The 19616-nt window shown below is 49.9% G+C and overlaps 1 protein-coding gene across 1 annotated transcript in view; it reads left to right on the top strand.

The window, feature by feature from the left end:
• Nucleotides 1-1625: 1625 nt before the first annotated feature.
• The window catches only part of LOC117258716 (suppressor of tumorigenicity 14 protein homolog), a 31115-nt gene continuing 13124 nt past the window's right edge, over nucleotides 1626-19616 (top strand). Inside the window, exons 1-14 of the mRNA XM_033629819.2 lie at nucleotides 1626-2042; nucleotides 9709-9871; nucleotides 10848-10978; nucleotides 11139-11209; nucleotides 11507-11700; nucleotides 12898-12933; nucleotides 13355-13583; nucleotides 13695-13831; nucleotides 13958-14055; nucleotides 15307-15407; nucleotides 16026-16159; nucleotides 16284-16388; nucleotides 16663-16770; nucleotides 16940-17056. Of these exons, the coding sequence (XP_033485710.1) occupies nucleotides 2001-2042; nucleotides 9709-9871; nucleotides 10848-10978; nucleotides 11139-11209; nucleotides 11507-11700; nucleotides 12898-12933; nucleotides 13355-13583; nucleotides 13695-13831; nucleotides 13958-14055; nucleotides 15307-15407; nucleotides 16026-16159; nucleotides 16284-16388; nucleotides 16663-16770; nucleotides 16940-17056 (1666 nt within the window). The 5' untranslated portion in view covers nucleotides 1626-2000. The remainder of the gene's footprint in view (nucleotides 2043-9708; nucleotides 9872-10847; nucleotides 10979-11138; nucleotides 11210-11506; nucleotides 11701-12897; nucleotides 12934-13354; nucleotides 13584-13694; nucleotides 13832-13957; nucleotides 14056-15306; nucleotides 15408-16025; nucleotides 16160-16283; nucleotides 16389-16662; nucleotides 16771-16939; nucleotides 17057-19616) is intronic.

Below are 19616 nucleotides of genomic sequence, written 5' to 3'. Positions count from 1 at the left end.
GCAGGGTGGTGGATAATATCTGGAGAGGACAGGGACAGTGATGGAGGGACTGACAGCAGGGTGGGGGGTAATATCTGGAGAGGACAGGGACAGTGATGGAGGGACTGACAGCAGGGTGGGGGGTAATATCTGGAGAGGACAGGGACACTGATGGAGGGACTGACAGCAGGGTGGTGGATGATATCTGGAGAGGACAGGGACAGTGATGGAGGGACTGACAGCAGGGTGGTGGATGATATCTGGAGAGGACAGGGACAGTGATGGAGGGACTGACAGCAGGGTGGGGGGTAATATCTGGAGAGGACAGGGACAGTGATGGAGGGACTGACAGCAGGGTGGGGGGTAATATCTGGAGAGGACAGGGACACTGATGGAGGGACTGACAGCAGGGTGGTGGATGATATCTGGAGAGGACAGGGACACTGATGGAGGGACTGACAGCAGGGTGGTGGATGATATCTGGAGAGGACAGGGACACTGATGGAGGGACTGACAGCAGGGTGGGGGGTAATATCTGGAGAGGACAGGGACAGTGATGGAGGGACTGACAGCAGGGTGGTGGATAATATCTGGAGAGGACAGGGACACTGATGGAGGGACTGACAGCAGGGTGGTGGATGATATCTGGAGAGGACAGGGACACTGATGGAGGGACTGACAGCAGGGTGGGGGGTAATATCTGGAGAGGACAGGGACACTGATGGAGGGACTGACAGCAGGGTGGGGGGTAATATCTGGAGAGGACAGGGACAGTGATGGAGGGACTGACAGCAGGGTGGGGGGTAATATCTGGAGAGGACAGGGACAGTGATGGAGGGACTGACCGCAGGGTCGGGGGTAATATCTGGAGAGGGCAGGGACAGTGATGGAGGGACTGACAGCAGGGTGGTGGATAATATCTGGAGAGGACAGGGACACTGATGGAGGGACTGACAGCAGGGTGGGGGGTAATATCTGGAGAGGACAGGGACACTGATGGAGGGACTGACAGCAGGGTGGGGGGTGATATCTGGAGAGGACAGGGACAGTGATGGAGGGACTGACAGCAGGGTGGTGGATAATATCTGGAGAGGACAGGGACAGTGATGGAGGGACTGACAGCAGGGTGGGGGGTGATATCTGGAGAGGACAGGGACACTGATGGAGGGACTGACAGCAGGGTGGGGGGTAATATCTGGAGAGGACAGGGACAGTGATGGAGGGACTGACAGCAGGGTGGGGGGTAATATCTGGAGAGGACAGGGACACTGATGGAGGGACTGACAGCAGGGTGGGGGGTAATATCTGGAGAGGACAGGGACACTGATGGAGGGACTGACAGCAGGGTGGGGGATAATATCTGGAGAGGACAGGGACAGTGATGGAGGGACTGACAGCAGGGTGGGGGGTAATATCTGGAGAGGACAGGGACAGTGATGGAGGGACTGACAGCAGGGTGGGGGGTAATATCTGGAGAGGACAGGGACACTGATGGAGGGACTGACAGCAGGGTGGGGGAGTGATGGGAGGACACTGTTAAACTGACAGTCTCCAGCAGGTGGCGGTAATGCGTGACGTGGCTGTCAGCCGTCATATACACCTCCACAGAAGAAGAAGAGGAGGCGCTCAGGTAGGAGTCTACCTGCCGTGACTCATCTCCGTCATTGTTCTCTCTCTGGTTTCTGTCAGTCCAGTTTCCTCGTTCTTGTCGCCAAATCTTTGTTTGTGTTTCAGAACCGAGCCGCTGCTGCTGTTCGGTTCTTCTTCCGGTCTGAACCCGGTAATACCGACTCGGTACCGGAACCGACACCCGGAGCTACAAACTAACTTTAAACGTTTTCTTGTTTTGAATCGCTCGGTGTGTGCCTCTGTACCTGGAGGACAGATTCACCTGTCGCCGCTCACCTGTTGTCGCCATGCCAGGCTGATGGCGCAGAGCGCGAGACTCAAAGACGACAGGAAGCTCCGGTAAAGACGGATTAACGTACAGAGAAAGGGACAACCCGGGACTTTATAGTGACATGGATTTACTGGACTCAGGACAGACGTTCTGTCCCCGACAGGTGAGCTCTTTACCTGTAATATAAACCTACTGTGACGTCACAGGCCGTACAGGTTCCTCGGTATCGCCTGAGATTAAAAACAGAAACCAAACAGGAAGTAGTTTCTGTTTAAAACGATTAATAAACATAAAGTTCAGGAGGTCTGAAACACTTTATAGAGTCTGTGCTGGTCTCACTGGGTCTGTACTGGTGTCAGTGGGTCTGTACTGGTGTCAGTGGGTCTGTGCTGGTGTCAGTGGGTCTGTGCTGGTGTCACTGGGTCTGTGCTGGTGTCACTGCGTCTGTACTGGTGTCACTGGGTCTGTACTGGTCTGTACTGGTGTCACTGGGTCTGTTCTGGTGTCACTGGGTCTGTACTGGTCTCACTGGGTATGTGCTGGTATCCCTGGGTCTGTGCTGGTCTCACTGGGTATGTGCTGGTGTCACTGGGTCTGTGCTGGTCTCACTGGGTCTGCACTGGTCTCACTGGCTCTATGCTGGTCTCACTGGCTCTGTTCTGGTGTCACTGGGTCTGTTCTGGTCTCACTGGGTCTGTACTGGTCTCACTGGGTCTATGCTGGTCTCACTGGCTCTGTTCTGGTCTCACTGGGTCTGTGCTGGTCTCCCTGGGTCTGTTCTGGTGTCACTGGGTCTGTTCTGGTGTCACTGGGTCTGTTCTGGTCTCACTGGGTCTGTGCTGGTCTCACTGGGTCTATTCTGGTCTCACTGGGTCTGTGCTGGTGTCACTGGGTCTGTTCTGGTCTCACTGGGTCTGTGCTGGTCTCACTGGGTCTGTTCTGGTGTCACTGGGTCTGTGCTGGTCTCACTGGGTCTGTGCTGGTCTCACTGGGTCTGTGCTGGTCTTACTGGTGTCTGTACTGGGTTTCCTGCCTCTCTTTCTCTTCCTCCTCCTTCTCCTCCTTCAGAGTAACTCAAACCTCTCCTCCATGAATAATAACCCAACCTGTTCCCATGTTAAACATCATTATCAGTGGTATCCAGTCGTCCTGAAGGTGGCGCTGCAGCAAGTCTTTACAGTTTAAATCTTTATAACTTCAGAATAACTCATGTGTCACTGACCTGTTACATACCTGCCACTGACCTGTCACTCACCTGTTACATACCTGCCACTGACCTGTCACTGACCTGTTACATACCTGCCATTGACCTGTCACTGACCTGTTACATACCTGCCACTGACCTGTCACTGACCTGTGACATACCTGCCACTGACCTGTTACACACCTGCCATTGACCTGTCACTGACCTGTTACATACCTGCCATTGACCTGTCACTGACCTGTTACATACCTGCCACTGACCTGTCACTGACCTGTTACATACCTGCCATTGACCTGTCACTGACCTGTTACATACCTGCCATTGACCTGTTACATACCTGCCACTGACCTGTTACACACCTGCCATTGACCTGTCACTGACCTGTTACATACCTGCCATTGACCTGTCACTGACCTGTTACATACCTGCCATTGACCTGTCACTGACCTGTTACATACCTGCCATTGACCTGTTACATATCTGCCACTGACCTGTTACATACCTGCCACTGACCTGTTACATACCTGCCACTGACCTGTCACTGACCTGTTACATACCTGCCACTGACCTGCCACTGACCTGTCACTGACCTGTTACATACCTGCCATTGACCTGTCACTGACCTGTTACATACCTGCCACTGACCTGTCACTGACCTGTTGCATACCCGGGGGTCTTGGAGCCATACAGGTCCTGGAGGGTCTTCAGGGTCTCAAACTTAAAACGTAATGAGTAAAATCTATCAATCAATTCTAAAACAAAGATGAAGCCCCTGGAGAAAAGGTGAGACATGATGGTTCCACCAGCTGTAACTTTCCCTCCTGTACAAACGTGATGGTTTGGTACGTCTGTCAGTGTAACAGGGTGTGGAGGAGGAGGAGCAGCCGTACGTCTGTCAGTGTAACAGGGTGTGATGGAGGAGGAGCAGCCGTACGTCTGTCAGTGTAACAGGGTGTGGTGGAGGAGGAGCAGCCGTACGTCTGTCAGTGTAACAGGGTGTGGTGGAGGAGGAGCAGCCGTACGTCTGTCAGTGTAACAGGGTGTGGAGGAGGAGGAGCAGCCGTACGTCTGTCAGTGTAACAGGGTGTGGAGGAGGAGGAGCAGCTGTACGTCTGTCAGTGTAACAGGGTGTGGTGGAGGAGGAGCAGCCGTACGTCTGTCAGTGTAACAGGGTGTGGTGGAGGAGGAGCAGCTGTACGTCTGTCAGTGTAACAGGGTGTGGTGGAGGAGGAGCAGCCGTACGTCTGTCAGTGTAACAGGGTGTGGTGGAGGAAGAGCAGCCGTACGTCTGTCAGTGTAACAGGGTGTGGTGGAGGAGGAGCAGCTGTACGTCTGTCAGTGTAACAGGGTGTGGTGGAGGAGGAGCAGCCGTACGTCTGTCAGTGTAACAGGGTGTGGTGGAGGAGGAGCAGCTGTACGTCTGTCAGTGTAACAGGGTGTGGTGGAGGAGGAGCAGCTGTACGTCTGTCAGTGTAACAGGGTGTGGAGGAGGAGCAGCTGTACGTCTGTCAGTGTAACAGGGTGTGGAGGAGGAGCAGCTGTACGTCTGTCAGTGTAACAGGGTGTGGTGGAGGAGGAGCAGCTGTACGTCTGTCAGTGTAACAGGGTGTGGAGGAGGAGCAGCCGTACGTCTGTCAGTGTAACAGGGTGTGGTGGAGGAGCAGCTGTAAGTCTGTCAGTGTAACAGGGTGTGGTGGAGGAGGAGCAGCTGTATGTCTGTCAGTGTAACAGGGTGTGGTGGAGGAGGAGCAGCTGTACGTCTGTCAGTGTAACAGGGTGTGGTGGAGGAGGAGCAGCTGTACGTCTGTCAGTGTAACAGGGTGTGGTGGAGGAGGAGCAGCTGTACGTCTGTCAGTGTAACAGGGTGTGGAGGAGGAGCAGCTGTACGTCTGTCAGTGTAACAGGGTGTGGAGGAGGAGCAGCCGTACGTCTGTCAGTGTAACAGGGTGTGGAGGAGGAGCAGCTGTACGTCTGTCAGTGTAACAGGGTGTGGAGGAGGAGCAGCCGTACGTCTGTCAGTGTAACAGGGTGTGGAGGAGGAGCAGCTGTACATCTGTCAGTGTAACAGGGTGTGGAGGAGGAGCAGCTGTACGTCTGTCAGTGTAACAGGGTGTGGTGGAGGAGGAGCAGCTGTACGTCTGTCAGTGTAACAGGGTGTGGAGGAGGAGCAGCTGTACGTCTGTCAGTGTAACAGGGTGTGGTGGAGGAGGAGCAGCTGTACGTCTGTCAGTGTAACAGGGTGTGGAGGAGGAGGAGCAGCTGTATGTCTGTCAGTGTAACAGGGTGTGGTGGAGGGGGAGCAGCTGTACGTCTGTCAATGTAACAGGGTGTGGAGGAGGAGGAGCAGCTGTACGTCTGTCAGTGTAACAGGGTGTGGAGGAGGAGCAGCTGTACGTCTGTCAGTGTAACAGGGTGTGGAGGAGGAGCAGCTGTACGTCTGTCAGTGTAACAGGGTGTGGTGGAGGAGGAGCAGCTGTACGTCTGTCAGTGTAACAGGGTGTGGAGGAGGAGCAGCCGTACGTCTGTCAGTGTAACAGGGTGTGGAGGAGGAGCAGCCGTACGTCTGTCAGTGTAACAGGGTGTGGTGGAGGAGCAGCTGTAAGTCTGTCAGTGTAACAGGGTGTGGTGGAGGAGGAGCAGCCGTACGTCTGTCAGTGTAACAGGGTGTGGTGGAGGAGGAGCAGCCGTACGTCTGTCAGTGTAACAGGGTGTGGTGGAGGAGGAGCAGCCGTACGTCTGTCAGTGTAACAGGGTGTGGTGGAGGAGGAGCAGCCGTACGTCTGTCAGTGTAACAGGGTGTGGAGGAGGAGGAGCAGCCGTACGTCTGTCAGTGTAACAGGGTGTGGAGGAGGAGGAGCAGCTGTACGTCTGTCAGTGTAACAGGGTGTGGTGGAGGAGGAGCAGCCGTACGTCTGTCAGTGTAACAGGGTGTGGTGGAGGAGGAGCAGCTGTACGTCTGTCAGTGTAACAGGGTGTGGTGGAGGAGGAGCAGCCGTACGTCTGTCAGTGTAACAGGGTGTGGTGGAGGAAGAGCAGCCGTACGTCTGTCAGTGTAACAGGGTGTGGTGGAGGAGGAGCAGCTGTACGTCTGTCAGTGTAACAGGGTGTGGTGGAGGAGGAGCAGCCGTACGTCTGTCAGTGTAACAGGGTGTGGTGGAGGAGGAGCAGCTGTACGTCTGTCAGTGTAACAGGGTGTGGTGGAGGAGGAGCAGCTGTACGTCTGTCAGTGTAACAGGGTGTGGAGGAGGAGCAGCTGTACGTCTGTCAGTGTAACAGGGTGTGGAGGAGGAGCAGCTGTACGTCTGTCAGTGTAACAGGGTGTGGTGGAGGAGGAGCAGCTGTACGTCTGTCAGTGTAACAGGGTGTGGAGGAGGAGCAGCCGTACGTCTGTCAGTGTAACAGGGTGTGGAGGAGGAGCAGCCGTACGTCTGTCAGTGTAACAGGGTGTGGTGGAGGAGCAGCTGTAAGTCTGTCAGTGTAACAGGGTGTGGTGGAGGAGGAGCAGCTGTATGTCTGTCAGTGTAACAGGGTGTGGTGGAGGAGGAGCAGCTGTACGTCTGTCAGTGTAACAGGGTGTGGTGGAGGAGCAGCCGTACGTCTGTCAGTGTAACAGGGTGTGGTGGAGGAGGAGCAGCTGTACGTCTGTCAGTGTAACAGGGTGTGGAGGAGGAGCAGCTGTACGTCTGTCAGTGTAACAGGGTGTGGAGGAGGAGCAGCCGTACGTCTGTCAGTGTAACAGGGTGTGGAGGAGGAGCAGCTGTACGTCTGTCAGTGTAACAGGGTGTGGAGGAGGAGCAGCTGTACGTCTGTCAGTGTAACGGTGTGGAGGAGGAGCAGTTGTCCGTCTGTTAGTGTAACAGGGTTTGGAGGAGGAGCAGCTGTACGTCTGTCAGTGTAACAGGGTGTGGAGGAGGAGCAGCTGTACGTCTGTCAGTGTAACAGGGTGTGGTGGAGGGGGAGCAGCTGTACGTCTGTCAGTGTAACAGGGTGTGGAGGAGGAGCAGCTGTACGTCTGTCAGTGTAACAGGGTGTGGAGGAGGAGCAGTTGTACGTCTGTCAGTGTAACAGGGTGTGGTGGAGGGGGAGCAGCTGTACGTCTGTCAGTGTAACAGGGTGTGGAGGAGGAGGAGCAGCTGTAAGTCTGACAATGTAACAGGGTGTGGAGGAGGAGCAGCTGTACGTCTGTCAGTGTAACAGGGTGTGGAGGAGGAGCAGTTGTCCGTCTGTTAGTGTAACAGGGTGTGGAGGAGGAGCAGTTGTCCGTCTGTCAGTGTAACAGGGTGTGGTGGAGGGGGAGCAGCTGTACGTCTGTCAGTGTAACAGGGTGTGGAGGAGGAGCAGCCGTACGTCTGTCAGTGTAACAGGGTGTGGAGGAGGAGCAGCTGTACATCTGTCAGTGTAACAGGGTGTGGAGGAGGAGGAGCAGCTGTACGTCTGTCAGTGTAACAGGGTGTGGTGGAGGAGGAGCAGCTGTACGTCTGTCAGTGTAACAGGGTGTGGAGGAGGAGGAGCAGCTGTATGTCTGTCAGTGTAACAGGGTGTGGTGGAGGGGGAGCAGCTGTACGTCTGTCAGTGTAACAGGGTGTGGAGGAGGAGCAGCCGTACGTCTGTCAGTGTAACAGGGTGTGGTGGAGGAGGAGCAGCCGTACGTCTGTCAGTGTAACAGGGTGTGGAGGAGGAGCAGCCGTACGTCTGTCAGTGTAACAGGGTGTGGTGGAGGAGCAGCTGTACGTCTGTCAGTGTAACAGGGTGTGGTGGAGGAGGAGCAGCTGTATGTCTGTCAATGTAACAGGGTGTGGAGGAGGAGGAGCAGCTGTACGTCTGTCAGTGTAACAGGGTGTGGTGGAGGAGGAGCAGCTGTACGTCTGTCAGTGTAACAGGGTGTGGTGGAGGAGGAGCAGCTGTACGTCTGTCAGTGTAACAGGGTGTGGAGGAGGAGCAGCTGTACGTCTGTCAGTGTAACAGGGTGTGGAGGAGGAGCAGCCGTACGTCTGTCAGTGTAACAGGGTGTGGTGGAGGGGGAGCAGCTGTACGTCTGTCAGTGTAACAGGGTGTGGAGGAGGAGCAGCTGTACGTCTGTCAGTGTAACAGGGTGTGGAGGAGGAGCAGCTGTACGTCTGTCAGTGTAACGGTGTGGAGGAGGAGCAGTTGTCCGTCTGTTAGTGTAACAGGGTGTGGAGGAGGAGCAGCTGTACGTCTGTCAGTGTAACAGGGTGTGGAGGAGGAGCAGCTGTACGTCTGTCAGTGTAACAGGGTGTGGTGGAGGGGGAGCAGCTGTACGTCTGTCAGTGTAACAGGGTGTGGAGGAGGAGGAGCAGCTGTACGTCTGTCAGTGTAACGGTGTGGAGGAGGAGCAGTTGTCCGTCTGTTAGTGTAACAGGGTTTGGAGGAGGAGCAGCTGTACGTCTGTCAGTGTAACAGGGTGTGGAGGAGGAGCAGTTGTCCGTCTGTTAGTGTAACAGGGTGTGGAGGAGGAGCAGTTGTCCGTCTGTTAGTGTAACAGGGTGTGGAGGAGGAGCAGCTGTACGTCTGTCAGTGTAACAGGGTGTGGTAGAGGAGGAGCAGCTGTACGTCTGTCAGTGTAACAGGGTGTGGAGGAGGAGGAGCAGCTGTACGTCTGTCAGCGTAACAGGGTGTGGAGGAGGAGCAGCTGTATGTCTGTCAGTGCAACAGGGTGTGGAGGAGGAGCAGCTGTACGTCTGTCAGTGTAACAGGGTGTGGAGGAGGAGCAGCTGTACGTCTGTCAGTGTAACAGGGTGTGGAGGAGGAGGAGCAGCCGTACGTCTGTCAGTGTAACAGGGTGTGGAGGAGGAGCAGCTGTACGTCTGTCAGTGTAACAGGGTGTGGAGGAGGAGCAGCCGTACGTCTGTCAGTGTAACAGGGTGTGGAGGAGGAGGAGCAGCCGTACGTCTGTCAGTGTAACAGGGTGTGGAGGAGGAGCAGCTGTACATCTCTCAGAGTGTGGACAGACTCTTTAACATACAGGACACAACATGCTGACATACCAAACATCAGAGCTGAAGACATTCCTGTCCAACAGCAACACCCTGCTGCACTTTGACAGCAGGGTGTTGCTGTCTGTCTGTCTGTCTGTCTGTCTATGAACCAACACTCATCTGTTGTTTAAGCAACACATTAAATAATCACTTCATATCTGTGGCAGATTTAAGAGCTGTGATGTCTGTGAACATCTCCTCAACATCAGCTGCACTTTAACACCAGATGAGCCTCTGGGTCTCAAACTGCTTCTGTTCAGGACTCTGTGGGATTTGTGTGAATCAGCTGGTGTGTGACATCACCGGAGGGAAACAGCATCAGTTACTGTCTTCTCATATTACAGATGTTTTTATGCAGGAAACAGATAAAAAATACATTTAATTTAACAAATAGAAACATGTCCGTGTCTCTGTGTGTCCGTCACCAGGACAACTGTCTCCCAGAAAGACATGGTCTCAGTGAGACCTGCTGACAGACAGCGTGTTTCTATAGAGACCATCATGGTCCAGCTGATGTCTGACGGGCAGCAAGCTGAAGGTGTTGGAGTCAAAGCAAAGAGTTTATCTGTAAATGAACCACCTGTCCTTATGTCTCCCCTGTCCTCACCCTGTCCTCCCTCCGTCTGTAGGACCATGAGTGGGACACCACCCTTCAGTTCCTGCCGGCCTCAGACGCGAAGCAGCTGGAGAAGACGCCTGGCTGCAGGAGGAAGCTGTGGATGGGAGTGGGTCTGGTGGTGGCGGCGGCTGCTGTGGCTCTGCTCTGCGGACTGCTCGTCTGGCACTTTCACTGTGAGTTCATTTCAACAACCTTTATTTAAACACCTGTTGACACGGGCCAGCTGACTCTGGGTCAGAGGTGAAGTCTGTGTCCTGTTATCAGTGTGGAGCCGGAGGCAAACACACTCCACTGATACAGAAGCTTTTATTCTAACTGTCAGAGAAACTGGGCTGGTGGGCGGAGTCATACAACCACAGGGTGGACTGGTGGGCGGAGTCATACAGCCACAGGGTGGACTGGTGGGCGGAGTCATACAACCACAGGGTGGACTGGTGGGCGGAGTCATACAACCACTGGGTGGTGATTCTAGTTTTAAAACTGACATCACTGTATAAAAAGACCTTTAGTGACCTTTGGGATCATCACAGCTTCATGAAACTTTAGACACAAACTAGAGCCCTCGGACATTCACAGGATGTTTGGCTTTCACAGGCAGATTGACAATAAGGTTTGTCCAGGAAACTCCAAATGTAAAAGGTTTTTGATGCCAAATCACAGCCTGGATTTTTCTGTGGTCTTCTTTAATGTCTTGGTGTCTGACCCTCCTCAGAGCAACAGATAATTTCCTGTGACCCTCCCTCCACCATAAATAACCATGTGTTCCCACCACATGTAGGTTTGGAGCGAACGCCACAATCAGACAGCACAGAGGGCGTTAATATCAACACAACTGCAACATGTGCATTTAAAGATCGTTCTCCCAAATAAACTGTAACAGACACGACAAAATATCTCAGTCACGTGACGCAGCAGCTGGTTTAAGATTTAAAAAAACGTAACTTAATCTGAATATAATGTGGATCGATTTATAATATTTATAAAATATATAAATTTATTTACAGTCAAATATTAAATTGTGCGTGTTTTTAGTTAAGATTCAGGCGATTACTGAGGTCTAATATCCAGAGGTTGACTCTCTGTCTGTCTGTCTGTCTGTCTGTCTGTCTGACTGCCTGTCTGCCTGTCTGTCTGTCTGTCTGTCTTCAGTACGCCGTGATGTCAGAATGAAGAAACTTTACATCGGCTCCATGGAGATCAACAACGAGCACTTTGAGCCGGCGTATGAAGATTCCAGCAGTTCCAAGTTTAAACAGCTGGCCTCTCTGGTCAACAGACAGGTGAGACGTCACACCTGATGTGTCACACACTGACTCTTCTGCTTCCTGTTGCTCTGTGTGTGTGTGTCTGTATCTGCTGATGTGATTGTGACGACACTGGACAGACGTGATGTCAGATATCTGAATATGTCTCTATATTTCTGACCTTTTTATTTTCCAGCTGAAACTGATTTACTCCAAAAACTCTGTGCTGACCAAATACTTCAAAGGCTCCACGGTTCAGGCCTTCAGGTACGCATCACAAACACGCTTCATGTTTCACTCTGACACAGAAACTTCGGCTTGAGGACGTTTTAGTTTGTAGCGTTCAGTAAGTGAAATCTGAGGCTGACTGTGGTGGAGGAAGTACTCGGATAATTAACTGCAGTAACAGTACTGTGAAAACACTCCACTACAGGTAAAAGTCCTGCAGTGAAAACTTTACTGCAGTAAAAGTGTGTGAGCGGCCGACTGTAGTAAAAGTTTGAATTATGTGAACACATAAAGGAACACGTCTTCCTTCAGTTTGTCTTCTCTGTGTTTCCGTAGCGAGGGAGACGCTGGCGGCGACAGCATCGTGGCGTATTACCAGTCAGAGTTTGACGTCCACGTCCTCCAGCAGGACTCGCTGGACGAAGCCATCAAGTCTCTGGAGCCGTCGGCAGGAAGTCAGTCGGGCCGACACGGACGCCTGCTGCTGAAACCCACCGACGCTCTCAACGTCAACAACGTCGTCTCACAAGGTTCGACTGCTCACTGACGCCACGTCCAACACACGACTGATGTTACATCATTATCCCAGTTTATCACTAATAAATAATCCATACATTTATTTAAATGTGGAGCTGGTGACATTTCCACAGACAGTAACAAGGTGTGTACTGAGGAGGTTAAGTTTCATCTCATGTGACCACGTTTAATTTGTACAGTCACTGAATCAACAGAACTCGTGCATCACGTCTGTCTTTTGACTGTTTGCTTTCTGCTGCTTCAACATTCAGTATCTTCGTGTCAAAGTTTGCAGTTTGTTGTGTGAAACTTTAGAATAAGTGTGAAATGTTGTTAAGAACTACGACGTATAAATAATCCTGCTCATTTGAATTAATGCAGAAAACATTAATGTGGTGACATCATCATACAGGCTGCACATTTTTACAGTTGTAGAATGAAATAATCACTTTAGGCCTCCAACAATGACAAATTAAAATCTGAATGTTAAGAATTCATCGTTTTTCATTTCCATATAATTTTATGTCAAAGCCACTAGAGAGGGGCTAAACCAGTGGTTCCCAACTACTGGGTCACAGTCCAAATGTGGGTCGCGGGTTCATTCTTAATGGACCACAAGTGACTCACAAACATGTCAAGTTTCTAAAAAACACACTCTATTTTTGTAGCTTCTTAAACTCTAAATGAGGATAGTGATAATGAGATACTGGCTACAGTGATTAAACAAAACCAGCATCAGATGGACTGTATTCATAATCAGTACGCCACAATAATATAAATAACCAGCGCCAATTCATCAGTCAATGAGAATGTGTGTGTGGGCGGGGCATAAGCACATACAGCCAGCAGCAGCAGCGACCCACCATCCCTTTCAACTCGTCATGTTGTGAATCTTTGGTCTGAACTGGGCATCATGTTCTAAAACCAGCCGCCGGCCATTTGACCAGCTGAGTGTCAGGTGACATCATCAGCCGGCTTGAGTCCAGCTCAGACCGGCCAGTTCACACCGCTGACACTTTTCTCTGTGATGTTCTGAAACGGTTTCATCTCGTCACTGATCTTTGGTCTGAACTGGACTTTACCAACCTGCTGATTTAAAGTTCAAGTCACTCGGAGTTAACTCGAAGAGTCTGAGCTGCTCGTGTCTGTAGGTTTCAGTAAAATCATTCAGTTTGTGGAGATTAAATAAAGGTTTGTCTTTGTGTTCACAGCTATCGACCCGCGCATGACGAGGAGCTCTTTGTTTGGTGAGAACTGTTGATTTCTCTTTATTGTATTTTTCTTGCTGAGATTGTTTATATCAAATTCTTTCAAAGTAAAGTTACTCTTGAAAAGGGCCAAGGTGTTGTTGAAGCTTTTGGCTGTCCTCATCAAAGTCTGAGACTGGAACAAAATGTCCGTCTTTTGGAGTAACTTTATTGACATGTTTGTGACGGTGACTTTGATTTGAAGGTTTCCACTCAATCTGAATTTAGGATCAGTCCGCTGGGAAGTCACTGAAAAGACTTAAAAACGTAATCTGACATTATTGTAAAACACACAGAGTGTACAGATGGAGTTAAGGTTAGCATGTCAAACTGAATGAACTCTGATAGTTTGATTATGTTTAGAGCAGCTGAGTTCTTGTTTTACAGCCAGTCATGAAAAATGTCTTTTTCCTGTTGTCAGTGAAAAAGTCCTTCAACGTCCACGTCAGTAAACCAGGAATCGTCCAGTCTCCGGGGTTTCCGGACTCTTCGTACCCTCCCAACGTCTACCTGCAGTGGAGGCTGAGGGCCGACCCCGGCCACCGAGTCCGCCTGGACTTCCACACTCTGATCCTGGAGGACGACTGTCAGCAAGACTTCATCAAAATCTACGACTCCCTGGCTCCGATCGAGCAGCGCGTCCTGACAGAGTGAGACGCTCACAGAGCTTGACCAACATTCAATGTTAGCGCTGATACGACTGGTTCATTAACAGAGAGACAGTGACACTAACCGCTGCATGTTTGTGTGCTTCTCTTCAGACAGTGTGGATACCCTCATGAGTCTCTGTCCTTCCTGTCCTCTGGAAACGTCCTGTTGTTGACTCTGCTCACCAGCGGGGACAAGAACTTCCCCGGCTTCAGAGCCAACTACTCCCAGATCCCTCAGGCTCAGCTAAGTACGACAGGAAGAACAAACACAACAGCAAAATAAATCGATCTAACAGTTTCATCCTACATGCTGTCAGCTGACGTCTCCTCGCTGTCCTCACATGTCTCTGTGATCTGTCTGTGTGGTTGTGCAGAGTGTGGAGGGACACTGACCGGAGACAGAGGCTCCTTCTCTTCACCTTTCTTCCCCTCCAACTATCCTCCGAAAACCTCGTGTGTGTGGACCATCGAGGTGAGTTCTCATGTTCTGGTGAGATGAACAAGTGAAGTTTATCCTGAGGGTGACGTCAGAGGAAAGTCCTTAAACTCCTCAGGGTTCATCCTCCGGGGAGCAGGATGTGATCAGGACATGGTGTCTTTAATAAAAGTGGAGATTTTAACCTCATGGTGGTGCAGAAGGAAAGGTCAGGAGGTCACCAAATATATGACTGTAGGGTTCATCCTCTGGGGATAATGAATAACCAGCTGACCAGTGTTTGACCTGAGGACTTATGTCTCCACTTCAGGACCAAATAATTTCTCTCATCTCTTAAATGTAACCAGTATTATCAGTTAGCTTCCACTCACCAGGTCTCATTCATGAAGCATGAGCAGAACGAATGTGTGTGTCAACTGTTGACAGAAGGAATCAGTCAGTATGTTAGCAGCTCCCATCTTTTGATACTAACAGAATCTCCACCTGCTCCTGACTGCTCGTAGTGCCTGTGTGAATGAGGAATGCACATAAATATTGTTTGTCGTTAATAGAAATTACAGTTTTAATTTGTGTTCTGTTTTGTTCACAACACACAGACGCCTTTAAAACACGTTAAAGTTAAGCATGACAAAGATTAGAAATAAAACACATTTAGATGAATCAGTTGGTGATCGGCAGATTCAATTATTATTTATTTAAATCGACTTAATACATGTGTTTTCTACATTTCCGACATCCTGTTGATCCAATCAGGAGACAGAACTGAGACTGTGAGACTCTCACTGAGCTGTCAGTGATGATGTCAGAACGTATAGAGATTTAACTTTTAATATAACATCATCACCGAACCTGCTGAGTCTGACTGACTGCTCCGGTGTCGCTGTCGCTCAGATGATGTAAGCACTGCACTCGTCTGCAGCTGTGACTGGGCGGAGCCTCTTCCTGTAGCTGTTGTGGGTTTTTGTATCAAGTTTCATGTCGAATATTTTCCTTTAACTTCTTGGATGGTTCTTACAACAGAGGACACGGACATAACGGAACCTCCTTCCAGGCCTTTGATTTACCTGTCCCCGTCACACCACTGCTAACACACGAATATAAAATATTTTCTCAGCTCCAGTTCACCTGAAGTAACTGAAGTCTCAATGTCCCAATTTAAAAAGATTTCATGAACGAGACCAAACGAGTTAAATGATGTGTATCTCATGAGCATCAGTTTCAGCTGATTCTGTAATTCTGTCTGATAATCGTCTTTTCTTCGTTATCTCTGTTATCTGTCTGTTTCAGACGTCAAAGGAAAAGTTTCTGAAGGTTCAGTTCAACAAGTTCTTCATGGGAAACTACAGCAGCCAGTGTCGCACTGATTACGTTGACATCAACGGTCAAAGGTCAGACATGAGTTTTCTCTCTTCGTACCGGTCTGTCAGCTTTGGTCAGAAACTTGGATGTGAACAATCACTGTGACTTTGATGCCACTGTTGTGATCTGTAGGACGTTTGACTCAGACAGGGTGGGTTAGTTATGACGGTGGCGACCGGGCGAGGACGCAGTGACTCAGACGTGATGTCGTCAAACTTGTACTCGGCCTCTTTGACTGAGTCCTGTCCTTTAATGGATCAGAGATGGTGCTGTGGAGCCGCTACGACGTCTCAGCCTTTGTATTTTTACACAGAACTTAATGAGGGTGGCATCATACGATCCTATCACAGCTGCATACTGTACCTTTTAAGTGCGACGAGTTTCAAGTCAAATCCCAAGTCAACAACAACAAGTATCAAGTCTTACATTTCCCCCTGAGCGCTCGCTCCACCAGGTCTGTGATATCATGTTGACTCCAGACTCGAGGTTTGGCCACGTGCACGACACCGGCTCCTCATGATGATGCTCTACAGGTCGCAGTTTTATTTTGCTGGTTAAAATCACAACCGAGTGTTTAAAGTCTATGTTTCGTCTGTCCGCCCTCGACAACGTCCTCAGAGAGTCGTCTCTGTGTCTCTGTGTTGTAGACTGTGTGGCAGTAAACCAAAGAGCACCGTGATCACCAGCCGCAGCAACAAGATGACCATCAAATTTAACTCGGACTCGTCCTACGTTCACCAGGGTTTCACCGCCGAGTACGAAGCCTTCATCCCGACGAATCGTAAGATATTTCAATTTTATTATTATTTAAATTGTGTTTTTTAGCCAGTCACTACACACTCTGGCCTCTGTCTCAGACACACCTTCAGTTCATGGTGTTTCTACTGTTTGATGTCATCGACCAGCTTGTCCCGGAAGGTTCCAGTGCACCAATAACCTCTGCATCAACAACACGCTGCAGTGTGACGGCTGGAACGACTGCGGAGACGGCAGCGACGAGGACAACTGCAGTGAGTCCAAACACCGACTGTGGATCTTTACACACCAGATGTGGTGTTTATAACTCAGCTTTAAACACATCTGCTTCACACCAGAGCACCACATGTGGATTAATCCACTGCTGAAAATAGTCCCCAACAAAGTCCCTGTTTGTCTGATAGAAACCAGAGAGAGCAGCTGTTTGAGGAAATCACTGATCAAACTATGGATTCTTCTTCAGCAGGAAGCGGTGGGTTTGGAGCTGAGACACAGACAGGAAGTCAGACATGTTGTTTCTTCTTTCAGAGTGCGATGCGTCTCAGATGAAGTGTACAAACGGCCGCTGTAAACCAAAGTTTTGGGAGTGTGACGGGTTCGACGACTGTGGAGACAACAGTGATGAGCAGAACTGTGGTGGGTTAAAGTCACGCTTCATACGTCAAACACAAACTGCTGAGAATCTGTCAGACACAAAGACCTTCATATGTGCACAGAGGGACTGAAGCATGACTGTTGTCTCTGTGAATGATGTCTGAGTGTCAGAGGTGTGTCTCTGTCTCTGTCTCTGTCTCTGTCTCTGCAGTAAAATGTAAAGCAGGAGAGTTTTCCTGCAGAAACAGCCGCTGTATCCCAGAGAAGCTCAAGTGTGACGGGAAAGACGACTGTTCAGACGGATCAGACGAGTCTACGTGTGAGAAATGTAAGAAACAGCATTGTTTACTGTTTACTCTGACAAAGGCCTGCCGTCCCGCCATCTGCAGTCAGCACATGGCCACGCCCCCTTTTCTCTGTACAAGTAAATCTGTTAGCCCAGAGGTGTGTCATGGAGAAAAAATGAAGTAGTTTCTGTGCACGTATTATAACCCTGACACAGCAGAGTCAGAGCTTCAGTGAGCGTCTGATAGAAACAGCTGACCAGCCATTCATCACTGTAAACATGTTCAAACATGTCACTCTCTGATTGGCTCTCACCTGAATGACTCAAATATCTTCCAGTGAGGTCACAGATCACATCTGAACAGCTGCTGGGATCAGAGATCACAATCTCTTATTGACTCTGCACAACCGTGATAGCCTACCAATAATCAGTTGGCTGCAAATGAACATATGTTCACTTCCTGTTTTCACAGCTGAATCTTTCAGTTGATATTAATTAAAAACAAACTTTCATCCTCATCCCATATTGATGAGGCTGAAAGGCTGTCAGTTTCATAGCCGGGCCGACCTGATCTCACTCCGACGTCGTTGAACACTGGTGCTTGGTCAGTGACTTGATACGCAGCCAGTCACTGTCATCATTTAACAGCACCCTGCAGCATCGGGAAAATGCAGAAAAAAAAAATAAGTTAACCACGTAACCACGTGTGTGTGTTGGCTAAACGTAACCACGTGTGTGTGTTGGCTAAACGTAACCGTGTGTGTGTGTGTGTGTTGGCTAAATGTAACCACGTGTATGTGTTGGCTAAACGTAACCACGTGTGTGTGTGTTGGCTAAACGTAACCATGTGTGTGTGTTGGCTAAATGTAACCGTGTGTGTGTGTGTTGGCTAAATGTAACCATGTGTGTGTGTTGGCTAAACGTAACCACGTGTGTGTGTTGGCTAAATGTAACCACATGTGTGTGTGTTGGCTAAACGTAACCACGTGTGTGTTGGCTAAATGTAACCACGTGTGTGTGTGTGTTGGCTAAACGTAACCGTGTGTGTGTGTGTGTTGGCTAAATGTAACCGTGTGTGTGTGTGTTGGCTAAATGTAACCACGTGTGTGTGTGTTGGCTAAATGTAACCACGTGTGTGTGTGTTGGCTAACCGTAACCACGTGTGTGTGTTTGCTAAATGTAACCACGTGTGTGTGTGTTGGCTAAACGTAACCACGTGTGTGTGTTGGCTAAACGTAACCACGTGTGTGTGTGTTGGCTAAACGTAACCGTGTGTGTGTGTGTTGGCTAAATGTAACCGTGTGTGTGTGTGTTGGCTAAACGTAACCACGTGTGTGTGTTGGCTAAACGTAACCACGTGTGTGTGTTGGCTAAATGTAACCACGTGTGTGTGTGTTGGCTAAACGTAACCATGTGTGTGTGTGTTGGCTAAACGTAACCATGTGTGTGTGTGTGTGTGTTGGCTAAATGTAACCATGTGTGTGTGTGTTGGCTAAACGTAACCACGTGTGTGTGTTGGCTAAATGTAACCACGTGTGTGTGTGTTGGCTAAACGTAACCACGTGTGTGTGTTGGCTAAATGTAACCACGTGTGTGTGTGTGTTGGCTAAACGTAACCACGTGTGTGTGTGTGATGGCTAAACGTTACCACGTGTGTGTGTTGGCTAAACGTAACCACGTGTGTGTGTTGGCTAAACGTAACCATGCGTGTGTGTGTGTGTGTGTGTGTTGGCTAAATGTAACTGTGTGTGTGTGTGTTGGCTAAATGTAACCACGTGTGTGTGTTGGCTAAACGTAACCACGTGTGTGTGTTGGCTAAACGTAACCACGTGTGTGTCGGCTAAACGTAACCATGTGTGTGTGTGTGTGTTGGCTAAACGTAACCGTGTGTGTGTGTGTGTGTTGGCTAAACGTAACCACGTGTGTGTGTGTTGGCTAAATGTAACCACGTGTGTGTGTGTGTGTTGGCTAAACGTAACCACGTGTGTGTGTGTTGGCTAAACGTAACCGTGTGTGTGTGTGTGTGTTGGCTAAACGTAACCACGTGTGTGTGTGTTGGCTAAATGTAACCACGTGTGTGTGTGTTGGCTAAACGTAACCGTGTGTGTGTGTGTGTGTGTGTTGGCTAAATGTAACCGTGTGTGTGTGTGTTGGCTAAATGTAACCACATGTGTGTGTGTTGGCTAACCGTAACCACGTGTGTGTGTTTGCTAAATGTAACCACGTGTGTGTGTGTTGGCTAAACGTAACCACGTGTGTGTGTTGGCTAAACGTAACCACGTGTGTGTGTGTTGGCTAAACGTAACCATGTGTGTGTGTGTGTGTGTTGGCTAAATGTAACCGTGTGTGTGTGTTGGCTAAACGTAACCACGTGTGTGTGTTGGCTAAATGTAACCACGTGTGTGTGTGTTGGCTAAACGTAACCACGTGTGTGTGTTGGCTAAACGTAACCACGTGTGTGTGTGTTGGCTAAACGTAACCACGTGTGTGTGTTGGCTAAACGTAACCATGTGTGTGTGTTGGCTAAACGTAACCACGTGTGTGTGTGTTGGCTAAACGTAACCGTGTGTGTTGGCTAAACGTAACCATGTGTGTGTGTGTG

This window comes from Epinephelus lanceolatus, chromosome 8 (assembly GCF_041903045.1).
Source record: "Epinephelus lanceolatus isolate andai-2023 chromosome 8, ASM4190304v1, whole genome shotgun sequence".
NCBI lineage: Eukaryota > Metazoa > Chordata > Actinopteri > Perciformes > Serranidae > Epinephelus > Epinephelus lanceolatus.
This window is presented reverse-complemented; position numbering and strand designations above follow the sequence as displayed.